The 19,253-nt window shown below is 39.9% G+C and overlaps 1 protein-coding gene across 3 annotated transcripts; it reads left to right on the plus strand.

Annotated features, from left to right (window-relative positions):
- Positions 1–8,879: 8,879 nt before the first annotated feature.
- Positions 8,880–15,597, plus strand: LOC137453073 (carboxymethylenebutenolidase homolog). 3 transcript variants are annotated; one of them, XM_068162018.1, is made up of 7 exons: positions 8,880–9,015; positions 9,927–9,990; positions 11,027–11,249; positions 11,991–12,098; positions 13,144–13,286; positions 14,281–14,375; positions 15,335–15,597. In XM_068162018.1, exons 3-7 carry the CDS (start codon positions 11,035–11,037, stop codon positions 15,512–15,514), a joined length of 741 nt encoding a protein of 246 aa, XP_068018119.1. In that variant the 5' UTR covers positions 8,880–9,015; positions 9,927–9,990; positions 11,027–11,034; the 3' UTR covers positions 15,515–15,597. The 3 variants fall into 3 exon arrangements, with proteins under 3 accessions (XP_068018119.1, XP_068018120.1, XP_068018118.1); XM_068162019.1 differs by lacking the exon at positions 8,880–9,015 and having other exon boundaries at positions 9,857–9,990; positions 14,284–14,375; XM_068162017.1 differs by lacking the exon at positions 8,880–9,015 and having other exon boundaries at positions 9,858–9,990.
- Positions 15,598–19,253: the final 3,656 nt, after the last annotated feature.

Raw genomic sequence — 19,253 nt, forward strand, 5'->3', positions numbered from 1 at the left:
GGTAGGAGAAACCTCTGCTGTAGTGTGCACTCTTGTGGAGACCAGTTTGTCCAGTTTTGTGTCTGACATTCTGTCACTTGAAGATCAGAATTCATTGGATGACAGTCAGTCGCTACCTTGATGACATGCCATAGAGGGAGCAGGAAAAGGGCTGATGATGTATTTCTGAGCAATGGGAAGAATAAATAGAGCCGTGAAGAGGAAGGCACAGAAGTGTTTCAGACTAGAGCTCCTGAGTCTTCTACCCGTTTCTGTGCTGATGCTGTAGCCCCAGGCTCACCCTGGCTGTTGTTGGGAGAACAACACAGATGCTGTCGTGCTATGGCCACAATACAAGAAGTTCACAAATGCAACTCTGCCTAAACTGGTTCTTGCCAAAATGGGTTTGGCATTTATTTGTATTTTCTAGGGAGGGAAGTACTGGGTGGGGGGAAGGGGAGGGAGGCAATCCTGTGAATTGCCTAAATCTCTAGACTGGGCAGGGTAAATCAAAACAATGGGACTGCCAGATCCGGTTTGTAAATATGTTGTGTGCATGCTTGATAAAATGTGACAGTGTCTACAACATGCAAGTGACTGCAAAGTATAGAGACTTATTTAAAATAAACCCAAACACATAAAAAACCCCAAACCACCCCCTTGCCACCCCCAAAAAAAAACTCCCAAGCAAAACCCAAAGCATGAACAATTTTAAAGTTGTGATGAAATTCACATTTTATAAAGTTTTAAAAGAAAAGTCAAAAGACATGGCAATGCAGCTGACTTCTTGGGTGGAGATCAGATCTGAGTAGGTGATATGTTAGAAGTGTTTTTGTGTCTGAGCCATGGAAAGTTTGAACTGTGTTTCACTGGAAATTTGAGAAATGCAAGAGTTGATCTTACCTACAAGTGTGAAGAGCTGATCCAAAGTGTAAATCTCAGCTTCTAAACTAAGAACCTTCTTCTCGCTAAATTTGTGGTGATTGAATTACATATTGGTGAAATTCAGAATGCAATTAATAAAACAATACTAAAGTCCAAAGTTCCTGCAGTTTTTATTTAAATGTATTTTGTCTGTCCTGGAAAAATTGTACGGGGTGGAAGGGGAAAAAGATGCTTCAGTTCATGATCTGCTCAATATCCGTAGCAATCCCTTCTGTGAAATAGCCTTCAGTACTTTTGAAAAAGTGCATCCATATCAGTGTAGTTAGTACCTTTTACCGTGCACTCCCTCCGTTTAAAGGAAGATCATGATGTCAATTTTGACATGCTGGTAGGGAGAGCCTCAGGGGCACGAGGTGATTTACACATTTTTGTGATGAATTTATAAACAATCTGCCAGTCACGAAACGTCTAAAAAGACTTATTGATCCAGCCTGGCTGTTTTCTGTATTAAAACTTGGCAGTGCTGTTATTCTTCTTTAAATACAGCTCGTGTTTTAACATGCATTTTAAAACAGAGTCATTTTAAAAGAAACAAGTCTTTAATAGAAATAAACTTTTGTTGACTCACTGCTCAGATGAACTAATCATAAAGGAAAAAAACAGTTGGCATGGTAGAATTGCTCTAAGTCTGATCAGTTACACAGAGTGGGTTTGAAGTCTTATGCCTTTGCTTTGTCTGAGATTTGGGAGAGGTACCTCTGCTGCATTTGCAAAGCAGGCAAAAACGCAGTCTAACTGTCCAGTTAAACTCTAACTGCATCTTTTGGAGATTATGATTGCAGAAGGTCAGGAGATGAGTTTTTCTTTCAAAAAAGGCACTGTTGAGAAATATCCCTAAAGGGTGTCAATCCTTAGTTCTGGAAACCTCTTTGTGTATTGCCTCAAAGCCTGTTTTCTTGTGAAAAGAGCATAACTGGTGTGAAGAGGCAAGATCTGGAGTAATTAGTTTTGTTGCTCACTGTATTTTCATGGGTTTGTATCATTTACCATGTTACACACATTTGTAGCAGAGGAATTAAAGAAGGGAGGGAGTATCTGAAGCCTGTGAAAGGTCATACTTGACATCTGTTTGAATTAATTAGAAAGTCTAGAAGGGGATACATGGTCAAGATAGATTGCTCACACAAAATAGCTAAACACTGAAGAGTGCATGTCCTTTTTATTACCAGCATGCTGCCTTTCACTTTAGTAAGCGGACCAGAGAGACCAAGAAATATCATTCCAGTGCATGTGTTTACAGGCAAAGAGTGACTAGCTTTTGTTAATAAGTAAACACTCTCATTTTGATCAGTTAAGAGCTGTGACAGAGCTAGGTCAAGAATCTTCTCAGACCAAGGTATTAAAAAGACTGTGTATGACTACTTGGTGGAGGGGGAAGAGTCGGGCACATCAAAAGTTAGTTGGGTTTAGTTGGGTTTAAAAAGATGCTACAGTGACCTGTTCAAAGGAATAAAAAAAATAAACTGAGCTTGAGGAATTCTTCTGAGAAGACTTTTAGGTCATATACTTTTTGGAAACCTTTCTTCACTTGAGGGGAAGTGGAGTAATTTCCAGTTTGTCTTATAAAGTGTAGACCTGTAGAAAAGTCACACACCTCTGGTGTACAAGGGTATGTTACTTGTTCAACACCTGTCTATTCCTCTGACCACTTTCAGTTCAGATCACATAGTGTGTAACTCAGAGAAAACCATCTGATGATTTACCTTCTTTGAGTTGATTTATTAGTACTTCTAGAGATGTCAGTTAATGATGGGTTCCTTCAGAAATGCCTGTAGGCAGCAAAGGATACAAGGGACCAGCAAAGTGCATGTAGGCAGCAGCAGCCTTGGATTCCCCATGGAAGAAGGGGAAGGGGACAACACACAATGAAAACCTGAAGGGAAAAAGCAATCAGAAAAGCAACATGCTGCTGGTGGAGTCTTACAGGCACAACGGCAAGAGTCTGCCAGGTGCCAGCCTATAGGGAGAGGCTGTAAGACCACATGAGAGAAATGGTTATGTGTGTGGGGGCATGAGATGGAACTGTAGTTATCACATGCTACATTGCTCCAACCACAAAGGTAGGAGTGGTGGACTGACATAAGCCCTTTTTCTGGCTTTACCACACTCCTAGGTTATGCTGATTGATCTGGAATGCATGAATACTTATGGAAACCAGAGAGGGCTACTGTCAGGAACCTGTTTAAAACAAACACTTCTAACCCTGCATTATCAAGTAGGTATTACTAGATGTCTGGAGTACTGCATAAAGTCCTATGTGAAGTTTATGACCAACAATCACAGGTGTTACTACAAGTAAGTTATATTACTGCTTGCCCTTTTTGCCTTCCTGCAGATTCCTAGATGGCTAATGAATCAATGCCCATGTGATATTGGAGACAGGTTTGACTAGGGAGGCCGTGGGCAGAAAGTGCAAATTGAGCACATCAAGGCATATATTCGCAAACAACCTGTGAGCACCGACAAAGCTGTGATTGTGATTCATGATATATTTGGGTGGCAACTCCCAAACATCAGATACATGGCTGATATGCTAACAACTAATGGATAGGTGTAAGAAATACTCTCCTCTTGAAAAAAAGCCCACTCTTCATGATTTCTAGTCTTCAGCTACAACTATTATTCCCATACATGAGAGGAAACTGTTACCAGGGTGATCTGAGTGATATATTTCCATAATACAAACCCATAAAGGAATGTTACTGTGAAATGTTCATAGCACAGCATGTTTCCTTCATACTTTGTTGTTTACAGAAGTGACTGCACACACAGAATATGTAGAATAGTGAAATCACAACGCTGTAAAAAGCGATTCTGATAGCTTTCCCAGCACTGTTAGATGGCTTTTAAAAATAGTGTGTATTTTTAAAAGTATTTGTAAAAATAAACAGTCATTCAGGCTAATTTGCATGATGGGATTAAAAAAGTTCTCATCAATAGAGATATGCATGAATGTCATATGTTTGAAATAGGACATTGAGTATGATTCATACAGTCCCCTCCTCCCCGCTAATCTTTAACCCTCATAGTCAGTGCCCTGCAGCAGTGGCATTCCAAAATGCAGCAATGCCTTGCACTAACTGCATATGCTGCAAGGTGCTTCGTTGGCAGCATACATTACAAGCGCTCATGTAGGTTTGGGACTGGCTTGCAGTTCCAGAAAAGGAAACTTCTATCTAAACCTGTAGTAGCCTGGTTTTGAAAGATGGTGCCTTTAATGCTCTCAGTCTATGGAGTACAAGGGAAATCAGATGTCAGCAGACTGTTGCCATGTGTCTGAGGTCTGTCTGTGGACCTGAAAGGAGCTCTGTGTTTCTACAAGATAAAGATACTACTTTTGTGATGATTAGGGTTTTCTGGCACAGTGGAACAAGGAATTTGTCTAAAGTCTGCTCTTTGCTACTGTCTTTCCTGAGGACTTGACGCCCCATATTTGGCTACATGAGCTGAAATATGTTTGCCATGTGACTAAATGCAATCATTCTCATGAAAATGCACTAATGAGACTGGATGTACACCTTTCATGCTGTACATGATACCAGCAAATCACTACTGTGATGCTTCTTTATTACAGTAAGAGTCTTCTCAAAGGTGTCTGATGAATTGTTTTTCCCCCATGCCACTTTACCTCCTGTACTTTCCCCCTGTGATTCTTGCCATGTCATGCTTCTTTTTGCAATATCTTCTTTCCCTCCGCCTCTACTGCTAATACCGCAATGGTCAAGGGAAGAAGGCTGGTGTTTCCTCTGCTAAGAGGCAGAGGAGCTGAGAGTTTTCAGGCAGCAGTGTCTGAATTAAGAGAGAGTGTGTTTTCCCTGATGGCTTCAAGATGCTGCTCAACTGATGCACCAATGCTATTGAGGGGAAAATAGCTGGATTTTTCCCTAGTGCAGTTTGGGATGAGAAACTATGAGACCTGTAATTCAGAGAGACATTAAGACTGCTGGCTTGCAGTAACTTGTGAGGCTAGTCTGAATGAGGAAGAACCTGTGTTCTGCATGGGCTTGGGAAGGTTCCCTTTGAAAGCTTTTCCAACAGGTCTTATGCAAAGGCTGTGTAATTTTACCCATAACCTTTCAAACACAAGAATGCTGTAGATGTCAGATTTTTTTCACAGGAATGACTGAACAAATTAAAAAATATTAACATGCTAGCAACATATTTCAGCCTGCTTTAGGCCAAATTGATCCAGTCATTTTACCAGTATCATTAAGATAAATACGGTGTCTGAGGAAGGAGAGAGCTAAAAGCATTTGATAAGTGAAAGCTTATCACCGTTTCCTAGAGACCTCCATTGCATGCCTGTGGGCTTGGACTGGGGCAACATACAGCAGCATCTGCAGACGACCTCATGATGGCAGCCTTCAGAGTCTGGTTTCCTTCTGCATGAAAAGACTGTTATACACAAGTGACTGCACCACTGTGACTCTGTTGCTGGTCATGCAACACGTTTCAGCTAAGGTCATCCCAAGAAAGGGTTTGATCACCCCCATTATGGAGCAACTTTTTAGTACTCAGTGGCCTGTTACTGTACTTCCCTTTTTCCAGTTGCCAATGATGTCCACGGTAAAACACGCTTCCCTTTCCTCCCACATGTTTTCCCTTCACTTGTTATTTGCTGACCTCAATCCATCAGATGTTTGACCTTTGTTTCATTTTTCCTAAGTCACAAGCAATACTCATGATGTGCTCTGAAGTAAATAACTATTTTAAGTGATTGCCTTTGTTTAAATGGAACCCATTAATGATAGATTTGGTTAAATGGCATTATGCTGTATGCAAAATCTAAAGCTGTTGTAATCAGGACTTAGAGCAGCCAACTTTTACAAAAGTATCTGTTGCTTTACAGTGTAGAGTTTTAAATTATACACTCAAAAGAGATAAAAATGTTCATATCTTCCAGATTTGTAAAAAAAAACATATTTTAGGTAGTTTAGTCATGGATGAGAGGCTGTACATATACTTTAAAACATTTTCTAAAGTTCATAGGCGTATCTGTAGAATAATTGCCAAGGATATTTGAGAGCATTACTTTCTCAGGAAAAAGAAACTAAAACTGAATTGTGCCTGAATAGAGAATTTCCATGTTAAGAAGGTCCAAAACTATCTCAGTGTTTGATTAATCCATTCAATTTTGATTTTTTCATGTTTGTCTGTGTGCAGAGCCATCTGCCTAGACTTTTTTTGCAGGATGAGAACCTTGGAAGCCTTCTGATGACTGGCCAAGGTTCGATGACTGGCTAAAAATTCAAGATGCCATGAAAATAAACAAATAAGATGTCAGGAAACTGGATATCACATTTTTTACTGCTGTCAGATCTTACTCTTCCCCTTCCCTCCTTCCCTCCCCGCCTTTTGTTTTGTTTGGGGTTTTTTTGAGATTGGATACAACTAATCTGTCAGTGAAGGTGGCCTTTCACAATGACTCCTTAGAAGGGGATGGAGTAAGTGACCTTTTGTTTTGTCTTGAACAGAGCTCCAGGGCAATTCTCTCAGCAGTGGCTTAGTGAAGAGTTTTGTCATCTGATGTTGATAATGCAAATTGCAGGTGTGGAAGGTTACTGGGCTTAGAAATTTGGTGAGAAGGTTATGGGAGGCATTGCTGAATCAATTTCAGAGAATTCCAACCTCAGAGAGGACAGTTGTTGTAGGAACTTTTTAGTTTGTCATCTGTCACCTCTCTGCTGCAACGGGAAGGAAGAGTTGGGTTCTGTCTGGCTTTTTTTACAGGCAATTTAGGTTTGATGTGTTAGCTCCAGTGAAGATAGATTCTTTTGGCACTTAATATACTCCTGTGTGTATTTGCGTGTTGGTGGATACTGTATTTGTGAGGCTGATGTATCAATGGCATGCATGTTCCTCCAGGGGCCAAGGAACAGGGGCTGCAAGTGCACTTTTGACGTGATATAAAAGGCTTGACTGCTACCTCTCTCCCAACAATTACTTCTTTTTATTGCCTCTGCATGGTGACACCTGCTTCAGAATACAGTACCTGGGCAAGGGCTATTTCCAGCTACGCTGTAAAGTCTGAAAATATCCTCCATGCTTGTTACATTCACTTCCCTGCAACAAATGTCTCAGATGCTAACTTAGATTCATTGTTAGCATTTTGACTGTCTAATAAATAGTATTCCCTAGAGAGGTTTTCACTGCATTTTCTCTATACAATGGCAAAGGAAAAATTCATCCAGCTTCTCGGAGAATTGTAAGGTTTTTAAACTTTGATGTAGGGGCTAATCAAGCATCTACTTTCCATCCCTTTAGTTTCCTTCACTGTATTTTATTCATATCGTGGGGTTTCAGTTCGATCCAGTTATTTATTGCCCTCTCTCTGGTAATTTCAGATTAGCAGCTACTAATATTTGTCTGAAATATTTATTTATTTAAAATATTTTATTTATATTATTTAAAATATGTGAAAGAAAATATAGTGGAAGCATGATAAGGGGACACATAAACATATCTTAATTTTCTCTTCATGTTTTCAAATCCTGTTTTTGCTATAGGTGCTTAATTTGTACTTGTTTATATGTTCCAGAGAAGTTCCTGCTGTCCTTAAATAGCTAAAGGAACAAATTAGTGGTGTGTTTTTTTTTGTTTTACTGTGATGGTGTTGCTGTACATCACCTGATGAAGACACACCTGGAGTTACAGGCTTAATACTTGAAATAAGCTATCCTAGTGGTAAATTGTTCAATTTGTGTATTATGGCCCCTGTCCACTTAATTTTTACATAAAACAGAACTCCAAAATGTAGGGACACAAATACATTGTTTGCTGAAGCTCATTTTGAGAGACTACTGCTTTTGTGACTTGTGCCGTTGTGGCAGCTGTGTTTTTAACAGATGACGTAAGTAGACATATCTTTTCTCAAGTTTGTGGTTATTCAGATGGGGTCCTACTTCCTCAGGTTGCCTTTGGTTCATGGAAACTCTACAGATGATTTCTTGGTCAGTTTAGGAATTCAAAAGTACAAGAGAATCTGCAGACAGGGCACTTTAATGTGTAGCTTGCAACCACGATTGCTGCTTAAATAAGAAATGTTACATGGTTTTGCACAAGGTATCTCATTATGTAATTTTTCCCTTGATGATTCAACAAATCAGTCCATGTTGCATCAGCTCACGCTTGTGTTTACCTCAGAACCAAGCCTCTGTCAGCAGATAGCAGCGGCTTCACAGGGAGTTTCTGCTCTCTGCCTCCTGGCAGCCAGCCATTCTGGGGATTCCTGAGTTGGATGCTGCCACTGGAGTGGTGTGTTGAATGGCGATGGATGGACCCAGCCTTTCTGCATTTGCCAGTCCCTTTTTGAACTTGCTTGAAACACTGACCTCTAGTCAAATTTATGACAGTGACTCCCACAGTTTAATTATGCCTCATGGTGAGAATGGCTTGTGTTCACTAGTTTGAAACCAGCTACCTTGTATCTTTGTTGAGTGCTGGTACTTCTAAAATGGCTTGCTTTTCATATGATACCATCTATAGGTCATATTAATTACATAGCCATTACCTATGTGATACAGCTGTGATAACATATTTTTCCAGAAGAAGGAGGTGGAGGTCTGGAAGTATATTGGACTTTAGTTATCCCAGTGTAACATCTGGATAACTCCACATAATTAGAGTTCCATTAGCAGTAGGAGGTTAGCTAATGTGCAAGAGGGTGATCAGGTCATATATTAAGAGAACAGCAGTCATTCACACATTCTGTGATGACGTGTGTGTAACACCAGCACCCTGACTAGGCATAAAAAAACCCCACCCAAACAAACCGACCTGTAGTGTTTGTTTGAAATGGAAGGGCAGCTACAAGTGGCTACAAGTACAGCCATATCTTTGTGATAAAGTCACTGAGTTAAGAGCTGGCAGGGTGAGATCCAAAAGAGCTGTGTGTTTACAGTACAAAGTGCAACCAACTGCACATACGAGATCAGGTTCAATTGAGTTTTGGCTTCTAAGTAAAAAACCTGCATGGACTGTCTGTCAAGGAACATGAAGCAGCGTGTCTTATGTATAAAGAAGAATTTCTGGAGCCACATTACTTTGACTAACGGAGTGCAAATGTGGTTAAGCAACTCCAATGGAGAGAAGGTAATTTCTCTTTTCTAGGAATGTGTTAAACTCCCATTTTTTTCTTGCATTTATTTTACTTCTGCCTTTTGAGTTGCCATGGAGTATCTAAGCAACATGTGCTAGAACTTGTTTGTCATACACCAGTAGGAAAAGTCACAAAAACAAAAGAAACCAAAACAAAAGTGCTGGGGGTTTGAATCTTATGACCTCACTTTGGAATTATTTGGCAGGCTTGTTTTCATTAATTTCACTTTATTTTAGGAACTGTAGATAAATAACATTGGTGGGAAAATAGCTTACATATGAGGACTAATTGGTAAAGCTGGTCGCTTTACCAAAGCATAAGTGTGGTAGACTAACACGTGTATTTGGTGCTATTTTGTGGATGTGCCTCTGAAGAAATGTACATTTTGGATTGGTAATATCCTTAGAGCTCTGTAAAGAGTAATTCTAATAATCCATTAAAAATAAAATCAGGAAGGATAAAAGGATCAGGCAGTCACTTTAATTCAAAAGGAAAAAAAATTGCATGAAATGTCCTATGATAGGGTAAAAATGTATCAGCAATTTAAACACATTATAATATGCACAGCAGTCACAAAACTGTCTTTTGCATGATATTTATTTTCAGCCTGAAAGAAAATATTTTTCCTATACTACATAAGCTTTGTCTTGCACAGTTTTGAAATAGTGCCTCCCATACTCAAACCACTGGTGACCTTAGATACGTCTTTTACTGGTGGAAATAAGGAGGTTAAGCTAATGTTTAAAAGTGATACTAACCGAGTCTTCAAACCAAAGGCTTTAAAAAGAGTGAACTTTTAACTTTTGACTGTGATACGCAAAGATAAAGACAGCAGCTTGCATAACTCTTGTATGAAGAAACCTGATCCTTGCACTCACCCTGAAAGTTAGCACTTCTCTTTCAGGAGCACATTCAGCAGTAACCATCCACGCTGAGCTCTGAGCTCTTGCACACTTGCTGTGTTACAGGTATGTGTGGGATTTGTCTTCCTCTTCCTCTTCCTCCTCCCATCCCCCCCATTTCTATTTGTTAACTTTCACACGTTTTCCTCCTGAGATATCTAAACCACGCGTGTGCTAAGGTCTGGCTCAGCATGTTTGGAGGACTTTCATTTTAACCGCATGCTGTTGGAAAAAGTGCACGCTCAGATAAATGCTACCAGGGGGCCCTCCCTATAACTGAGATAATTGTTCAGAAGCCTTTTATTTCTCCTCCTGAGGTAAGGAAGACTTCTCAGGAGGAGAACTCAGGAGAATCTGTTGAAAGTGAAAGAGCTATACAGCAATATATTTATATTTTTCTGGTTGCAGATTCAAGTTTCTGGAAACTAAAGTTATGGTTTGGTCTTCAAATAAACGTTGAAGTGCTTGAGGGCGGAGATGGTGGAACACCAAGCCTGTGGTTTTACAGATCCTCCTAAAAGAGTAGCTTTGAAAAATGTATGAGAAGTGGATTAAATTTTAAGGAATGTCTCAGCAGCATTTCAGAAACGGGAGAAGTTACTGTTTCTGTGTAATGCGCACTGCAGCAAACGGAGAAACGTTTAAATGTTTTGACAACACTGTGATGCTTGCAAGTCTCTAAGGCTTATAAACCGCATAAGCCCCCCAACACTATCCCCTCACACTCTGGAGCTCTTTTCCTCAACTGCTCTATCTACACCTTCAAAACGCAAAGCACTGTATCAAACCTTTACAGTCTCTACTAAAGGAAGCTGTGCATTCCTGACAAGGACATATACATGATGAAGAGCAAAAGAACTGGTTTCATTGCTATTTAAATAAACTGTGATAACTGCCTGACCATTTTTTCATACTGTTATTTTTACTGCATTACTTACTGCAGGGCATGGAAGTTCTGGTTATGTACCAGGTTCCCGCTGAAGAATTCATAACATAAGTAACTCTAGCAAGAGGTTTATGATAGTGCTGTGTCTTGATCTTTCTCAAAATGGCATGCTTTAGTATTCACAGCTGATGTGTTTGTTGTTTTGTTTTTCTTTAGTATCACACATGGCTAATGAATCAAGGCCCTGCCCATGTGATATTGGAGACAGGTTTGACTATGGAGGCCGTGGGCAGGAAGTGCAAATTGAGCACATCAAAGCATATGTTTGCAAACCACCTGCGAGCACCGACAAAGCTGTGATTGTGATTCATGATATATTTGGATGGCAGCTCCCAAACACCAGATACATCGCTGATATGCTAACAACTAATGGATACATGTAAGAAATATGGCTGTTTTCAAAGTGTGCTTTTAATATGGAAGTTTGTTGAACCAACTATTTAATTTTTTTTGGTATAAACCATACAAACCCAAATAGGCCTCCTTTGCCTGTTTCTCTGAAGAGTTTCTAGTGTGTTGATACAGCGAGACAGAGCTGAGCAGTCCTCCTATAATCAGATAGTAGGACAGTGCGGAAGAAGAGTGGGGAAACAGAGGAAAATCTTATTTTGCATCTTTCATCCTCTATGAGCCCAAAGCAGCCTGATTCCTCCCCCTCCTTGTCACATCTGAGCAACTTTGCTGTAATGTTAAAAATTCCAGAAAAGCTTAAAGTCATTCCACAAAGGTAAACTGTATTGGCTTGTGGCAAGGAAAGCAAGCATACTGAGTACCCTCTTTCCTCTTTTACTGCATTAGCATTCCTTCTAGCCCAAATGCAAGTACTACATAAACTGTAGGGGTTTTAAAAATACATTTGTCAGGAAACCACTGAGGATTTTCAATTGCAGTTAACAATTTGTCGAATTAATTAATCAATTTTAATAGAACAAAATTTATTTGGCTGTTATGCTAAGTCTCCTTATTAGACAGAATAATAAGGGTTGTTTGTACAGTCCTTTGTAGATTAAATTATTTGTGTTTTCAACAATATGACTTTGTTTTGTAATACACATGCATTCCCTTTAGTCCTTTCCTAGTACTCTTTTATGTGCATAAACTGTTTTCATTTTTCTTGCAGAGCCATCTGTCCAGATTTTTTTGTGGGACAAGAAGCTTGGAAACCTTCTAATGACTGGGTGTCTTTCCATGAGTGGCTGAAAACCCGAGATGCCGGCAAGATAGACAAGTACAACCATTGCTTCTTGTCCAGCAAGGGCACATCCTTCCTTCATAGCAATTTTTGCCTTAGCAAAGATGTATTAGATCCTAAATTATTAATGGGTCAAATACAGCTGGGTGTCCACACACAGAAATTTGATGCAGCTTATGAGTTGAGTTCATGGTTATGTGAGGGGTGCTTTTTGGAGGAAAGGGTAACTTTGAACAACAATAAAAGTGCCCACTGTTTACCCATGTGGAGAGTAGAAGTGAGATGAACAACTCAAAAGAGAAGCAAAGGCTAGAAAATGCAGCTTGCTCCTTCCGTTTCAGTTTGATTCAGTTCCCACAGGCAAGCACAGCCTACATAGATTTCAAATAGGATGAAAACATAGCCACCAAACACTGTTTAACTCAGAACACTGTCTCTGCTCCCTATCAGATCCCAGATAGTTCAAAGCATACTAATTCCCCATTCTTCCAGCTACATTTCCCCCCTTTGACACATAGTTTGAGTGCATAATGTTATGGCTTGATTTTGAAGCAACATTTTCAAATTTACTTCCACAGCTTCCTAAAATATATGTCTTCCTGATGAGACTTAGTTTACCTATGGTTATATTTTTGATTAAGGGATTCTCTTGACTGGCTGTGTGTCTTTTAAACTTTTATTTGTGTTAGCTTGTAAGACAGCTATTGCCATTTGTGATATTAACTGTGATGGTGTATATAAAATCACCACAGGCTATAGCCACAGTAACCTAAGAAGACCTATTTCAGAAATGAATTTTAGAAATGATTAATGGTAATTGGTATTGTGGGTTGACCATTACCAGCAGCAGCCCAAGAGGGAGAGGGTAAAGAACAGGAGGAACAAGACAAGGAAATTAATGAGTTGAGATAAAGACAGTTTGATAAGTGAAAGAAAGAGAAAACCCAGGAGTGCTGCAAAGGCAATCATTCACTAGCTTCCACAAGCTGATTGATGCTCAGCCAGTCTCTGAGTGGAAGCCACCTTGGGGGCCAAGGAAAAAGAGCTAAAGCTTTATTTCACTTCCATTTACATGTCTCAGAGAAGTTGATGTCACCCTGAAGTATCTAAGGGAACAATGTGGTGCAAAGAAGATTGGTGTCATTGGGTTTTGCTGGGGTGGAGCAGCAGTACAACACCTGATGCTGAAAAATCCTCAGTTAAAGACAGGGGTGTCCCTCTATGGTAAGTCACAGATAACTATTACATTCTGAGAAGATATAACCAGTACAGGAACTTATTCTGAAGGGACATTATTGCTACAGAATACAAGGCAGCATCTTGTAGAAGATGATGATCCTATTTCACAAAATCTTAAAGCAATTTCATTTTGCACACTCATGTTTTTGCACTTAATCACAACCAGCAAGATCTATGTATTCAGTGTGGCATGACTGGAACTGCTTCTGTGAAACACAGGGTACAAGAAACACCAAATGCCAAGGATTCACTATGGCTCAAGTCCCTCGTGGCTGGCGATGACAAAATGATTTCTGGGTGCATCTTTTATTTCCTTTAGGAGGCAGCAGTTACTATGAGGTAGACCTTAGCCACAGCCAGGGAGAGGTGGCTCTCTGTCCTCTGTCATCTTGTTGTCATTGTTTGGAAAACCTGTTTGACATATGGGCCTATACTCTAATCCCCTGTTGGACTGACAGGGAATGACATGGCAGCAGTCATATGCTGCCACCTTTTTGCTGTCCTATTAGAGTGCAGGATCTTTTGCTGATCAATCATCTGGGCTGGGGGCTGGACAGGATGCAGACCTTCAGGCCATGACATGAAGAACTTATTCCTCAATGTTACTGCTGGCATCTGCCCCTGATTGATAATATGAATAATTTTTTATCTCCCTATTTTAACCCTTACTTCCATTCTTAGTGCATTTATGCTACCATTAATAATTCTGCAAATGCCTAAAGAAAATGACAAAGCTGGAGAAAATACAACAATTCTTCATGGACTTTTTCAGACAGAGACAGTCTTTCTGTGCTTAATGACATCTGAAATCACAGAAAGTTTTCACAACAAAAGGAAAAGCAAATCATGTTCAATCTCATTACAAGCTGATCAGCCATATCAGATCAGAATATCTTTCATTTTGACTCTATAGCTCCGGTAGTGATTTAACCATTTTAAGTAGTATAACTCATTGTCTGTGTCTCTACTTTTTCCCTAGGAGGAGTGATCAGGTTCTTTGAGGACAGAGCCAGTTTGCTTCACCCCACTTTTTTCATTTTTGCTGAAAAGGATGACCACATCCCATTGGAGGAAGTGAGTTCCTCATCAGAGATATTTTATTTTTAATGCTTTCCATGCTTGTTTTGTAACTTGATATTTAATTAAGAGAAAGCAGGAAATTAATCTGGACTTTCCTTCCTCTTTGACTCACTCTTACAGTAGTTCTATACAAATTAATGTTCTTTATCCTCAAATCAAAAAGTTTTAGAGTAATACTAAAAAAATTGCTTTCTTGTAAATGAGAATAATAAAAGAGAAGGAATCCAAAAGAAGACTTCTGTCAGGATTAAGATAGGGCATTCTCTCTAATTAAATTGATGGTGCATAAAATCAGCAGAAAACTCCCACCTGTACCAGCAGAACCACTAGTTGGAGAAGAGTTAAAAAACCCTGTAGTCACATCCTTTTCTTTCCTCCACTGTTCTGCAGAGCTTCTCCTTTCTGGTAGTCTGTTAACAGCGTGCCTGGAGAACCCAGGTATAGAATGACTGGAAAAAGATCTACCAAGTGTTTCAAAGAGAAAGACATGCTTTCATTAAGTGGTTTTGACTTTCATTTTCCTGCCCAAAATGCCAGTAGCTTTGAACTGCTGGTTTTGTATCTGTGCTTGTCCTCCAGCTTCAAAAGAGATCCCTTTATTTTGTGTGTGTGTGTAAAGTCTACCAGTATTGATTGTACAACAATCACTCCATGTTAACCTCCTCCTGGCACTGAACAATAGGTGTTTTTTATCTTTCCAGGTATTTTGATTGCAATAACACGTACACCAGTTTTGCAATTTTATACAGTCACTTGCTGTTATTTTGCTGGGGAAAAACCAGCCTAATTAAATAAACATAAATTCATTTGGATATAAAATCAATAGACAAGAAAGCAACAACAAAAGCACATTCTGTCTCACAGGAAAATAAAAAGCCAGGACAATTTGAAGACTGTAGATATTTAACATATTAACTTCTTATTCAACCAACATGGAACATTCTGTGTTACAGGTCAGCCTGCTGGAGCAGAAGCTTAAAGAAAACTGCAAAGTTGATTACAAAGTCAAAATTTATCCTGGACAGACGCATGGGTTTGTGCATCGCAAAAGAGAAGATATCAATCCTCAAGATAAACCTTATATTGAGGAAGGGAGAAAAGATATGATCAACTGGCTGAACAAATATCTTTAGTATAAATACATGCCCATAAAATAAATCCATTGTAGGAAATGACAGAGAATAATTTCATTAAAATATTCTTAAACCCACCAAAATTGTTTGCAAATCTCTCTTGCAAGAACATTTCTATTTGCACTTATTTTCTAAGTAGATGCTTAGAAATGGCTTTGAAAATGCTGAAAGCTACAAATAGAAAAAGGATTCTAAAATATGACCCTTTGTTATTAGTATCTCATGTGGGATATTTTCTAGAACCTGAAGGTGCCAATTTTTAATATTAATGTCCATAGGATAAAAAATAATTGAAACTCTGCCTGTGCTTGAGAAATGCTCTCCTAAAAGCCATGTTTAGAGCTGTTGAGCTGTGAGATTTTCAACTCCAAGATTTCCAGCTTTGAGGTAAACACAATTCTGGTTTTGAAGGCTGGGACTTGGAAACAGAGTATCCTATTCAGAATTCATTGAAACAGAGCTAGAAAGAAGGAAGAGGAAGAACAATGGGAAGAAACATATGCAGACTGAAAGGGAGCTGCAAAAAAGTGAGGACACTAGAGGAAAAAGCAGCATCAGAAATAAGGACAAGAACAAATGGGAAAAGAGTAGGACACAGGCCATGAAAAGCAGGAAAATTCAGAAGAGAAAGAAAAACAAAGTATTAATGGAAGACTACCATCAGATATACACATGGCATAGGAAGAAAATATGAATGAAGACTTTCTATCCTTGTTTTCCTTCAATTTCCATGTTGGTCTACTAGGGAGAGAGCTCAGGAGGGCAGGGGTTTCTTGGCTGCCTTGACTTGTGTCCTGAGATACATGCCTGTGTTTCCCCACTTTCTAAGTCTCCTGTTTGATTCTGAAACACTACTCAACATCTGGATACAGCTTCAATGACCTCTTGCTACGCTGTCCACCCTTACTTCATATCAGGAATTCCTTATGTCCCTTTCACTAACTACTGGAGTCCTGAACTCCTTTCTCAGAATGTTCTAATCTGAAGCCCCAGCACCTGCTGAGTTCTCAATGCTGCTCCTTCAGTTTTTTCAGGAAGCTGCATTGCATCATTTCACAATCAACTTGAAGCAAATCCTGTTAGCTCTCATGGTATCAGGCAGTTGCCCTACCTGCCACCCCTCACTCAGAGCTGAATCTAAACCATCTGAATGACAATATTGCCTCCTCACCTCCACAAATCCTTCCAGTCTTCTCAGGGTTTCTCTCTACTGAGATTTAATTGGGTATCAGGATTTGTAAAACACAGCCCATACCTAGTGACTATGGGAACAACTTTGTATTTCAGCACCTTTGGTCCCTCTTGGTGTAATTGATTCTATGATTCAAGTTCACAGTAGTCATGTGGTGAGGTCTTATGATACTGAAGGAATAGATGTGAATAAACCACTATACTGAAAACAACTCAATTTCCCCTCGGTGACAGACATGTCAGCCCAGGGGGGCCCTCAGCTTTCAAGGAATATTGCCCTTCAGTGTGAAGATGCTCAGCTGTTTCCATTGCCCCACAATATTTTTCTTTGTGCAGTTGCCTCTGCCAGCTACTGCCTGGCAGCTCCCTCACACAGTCACTTTCCCTCTGACTCACTCCTTGCCAAGAGCATGTGCCAGGCAAGCTCTAAGTGGTCTGTGATGGAGGTGCAGCCATATAGGTGTCTTTGAATAGCACTCTGCTTTGGAGTCTCTCATCAAGTGGGTCCAACCTCTTGGTTGGTTCTTCTGCTATCTCTCCATCTCAAATCCATTCTTCACATCACTTGTTACCCTTCCTACTGCAATGCACTGTGTAACTCCTGTGAGATCTTGCATCAAACTGATTTGATATGAAAGAAATTCTGTCTTTCAGATAGATTTCATGTAGAGCTCTGAGGTAAGAGAGTTTAATCTTCACTTGCCCTTAGATTTATGCGCTTGCAGGTGATTAGTGCTCTTCTTTGACTAGGGTGCTGCACATCGTGCTTCTGTCTCCTTACTGCTTGATTTCAGGAGAGGTGAGCCTGTTCTTACCAGGTCGAGGTGGTGCAGGGAAGGCCCCTGCAGGTCTGCAGGGCATTGTTGCCATAAATCAGGTTGTTAAGACTAGTTCCTCCACACTGAAAGTAACGAGTTCCATGATGTCCATCCTGATCTTGCCTTCGAGCTGAATCTGTGGTGCTTCCTAGTGATTTACAGATGGAAGGAAAGGCCTGACAGCAATATGGGGATGTTCAGATAGTCTGTGAATTCTGGATTAATTTTCCAGCTATGGACTCATGCCCAACTTATCAGAGTTGCTATAAGAACAGACAGAGATGATGAAACTGAACTCCCTAGAACTACTGTCTCACAGGTATTTTAAATGAAAGAGTTTTGGTTTCTCAGAAGGTGATATCTTGCCTGGCAAACCATTCCAGCTGGGTTTTTAATGTGAATGAACAGAAGTCTCAGAGAATTGGGCTAAGCTTTGCCAAATTTCTCCTGAGACAGCAAAAGAATGTGAAATTGAGGACTATTTTAGCAAAATTCATTGTCCCTGGAGAATTCAGAATGGCTTGCTGTAGGACAAGTATTGCGTTTCATTACATATTTGTTTGGTAGAAATATGGCATCTAAGATGGAAAACTCAGAATTACGCCAGTGTTAACATTTACTTTACTGAAAAACACACATGTTCTCAAAACTCACATTTGAGAAGATCCTTTGTGTCTAATGATCATTACATGTAGGTGTGTAGGTAAGACATTGCAAAATTATGTTTGTAACATTTGTTTCTACTGAAGCTAGCAGCCTTGACAGAAAGTAGATCAGCTGCAGAAAAACACCAGCTCAGACATAGTAAATACATACAAGGCCTGGTCGGGGGACCTCATGTAGATACCTTTGTTCCCCTGGGCATTGTGCTGTCTTGTCAGTTCCTTCCTACTAATGTCAGAACCCTTTGACCAGTTCCAAACAGGTTTGGTAAAGCAGTGAAGTCCTCAGTGCTGTTTAGTTCTACGTTTATAGAAAACCTGCCTTCATCAAAGCAGTGTGGTGGGGATTAATTTGTCATAGCTAGCCAGTCAGCACACACTAAGCCTGAACTGCTAGAGTTGGAGCTGTCAGAGAATACAGGAGGGAAAAGGACTAAAGACATTTTGGGGGCGCTGTGCCAGTTTCAGTTCTCCTTCCTCCATTGCAACCTCTGGCTCTGTTTCCAGACCCTAAGGGGGAAGCTGAATGATCGTTGTGCTGGATTAGTCAGGTTTCAGGGCTGGAGGACTGACCAGAAGGAATGGGATGATGGCAATCCTTGGGATATAAGGAACTAAGACCCTATTTGGGGCAAAAACACGTGGACAAAAAAAATAAAAGGGAGCTGTTAGAAAAGCCCTAATGCCACCTTTTGTAGACTTAGTGGGGTTATAGTGAAGAAAACCTCATGGACCAGTAATAGGTAGGAAAACAGAACATGGTGGAGATCAGAGTCCTGAGGAACAAGAGAACATGTCCTGTTCATTGCTGATAATCTCTTATTCCCAAGAAGATAGAAGACCTTTATGTAAAAGGAAATACTAAAGCACAGCTTGAATCTGAACTTCTGGATTCTTAGTCACCTTGGAAGTTGAATCTCAGGTTCTGATTTCTGCTCTCTGTCATGAGTATTTTGGTAGCATCTGATACCTTTAATCAATTTAACACAGCACAGACAAGTTCTGGTTCTTCTTCATTCACTTCCTTTTTATTTACGGACTGAGTAGGAACTCTTTTATGGCTTTTCA

Source organism: Melanerpes formicivorus, unplaced genomic scaffold (genome assembly GCF_026170545.1).
Source record: "Melanerpes formicivorus ecotype bairdi unplaced genomic scaffold, bMelFor1.0.p_v2 SCAF_61, whole genome shotgun sequence".
Classification (NCBI taxonomy): Eukaryota; Metazoa; Chordata; class Aves; order Piciformes; family Picidae; genus Melanerpes; species Melanerpes formicivorus.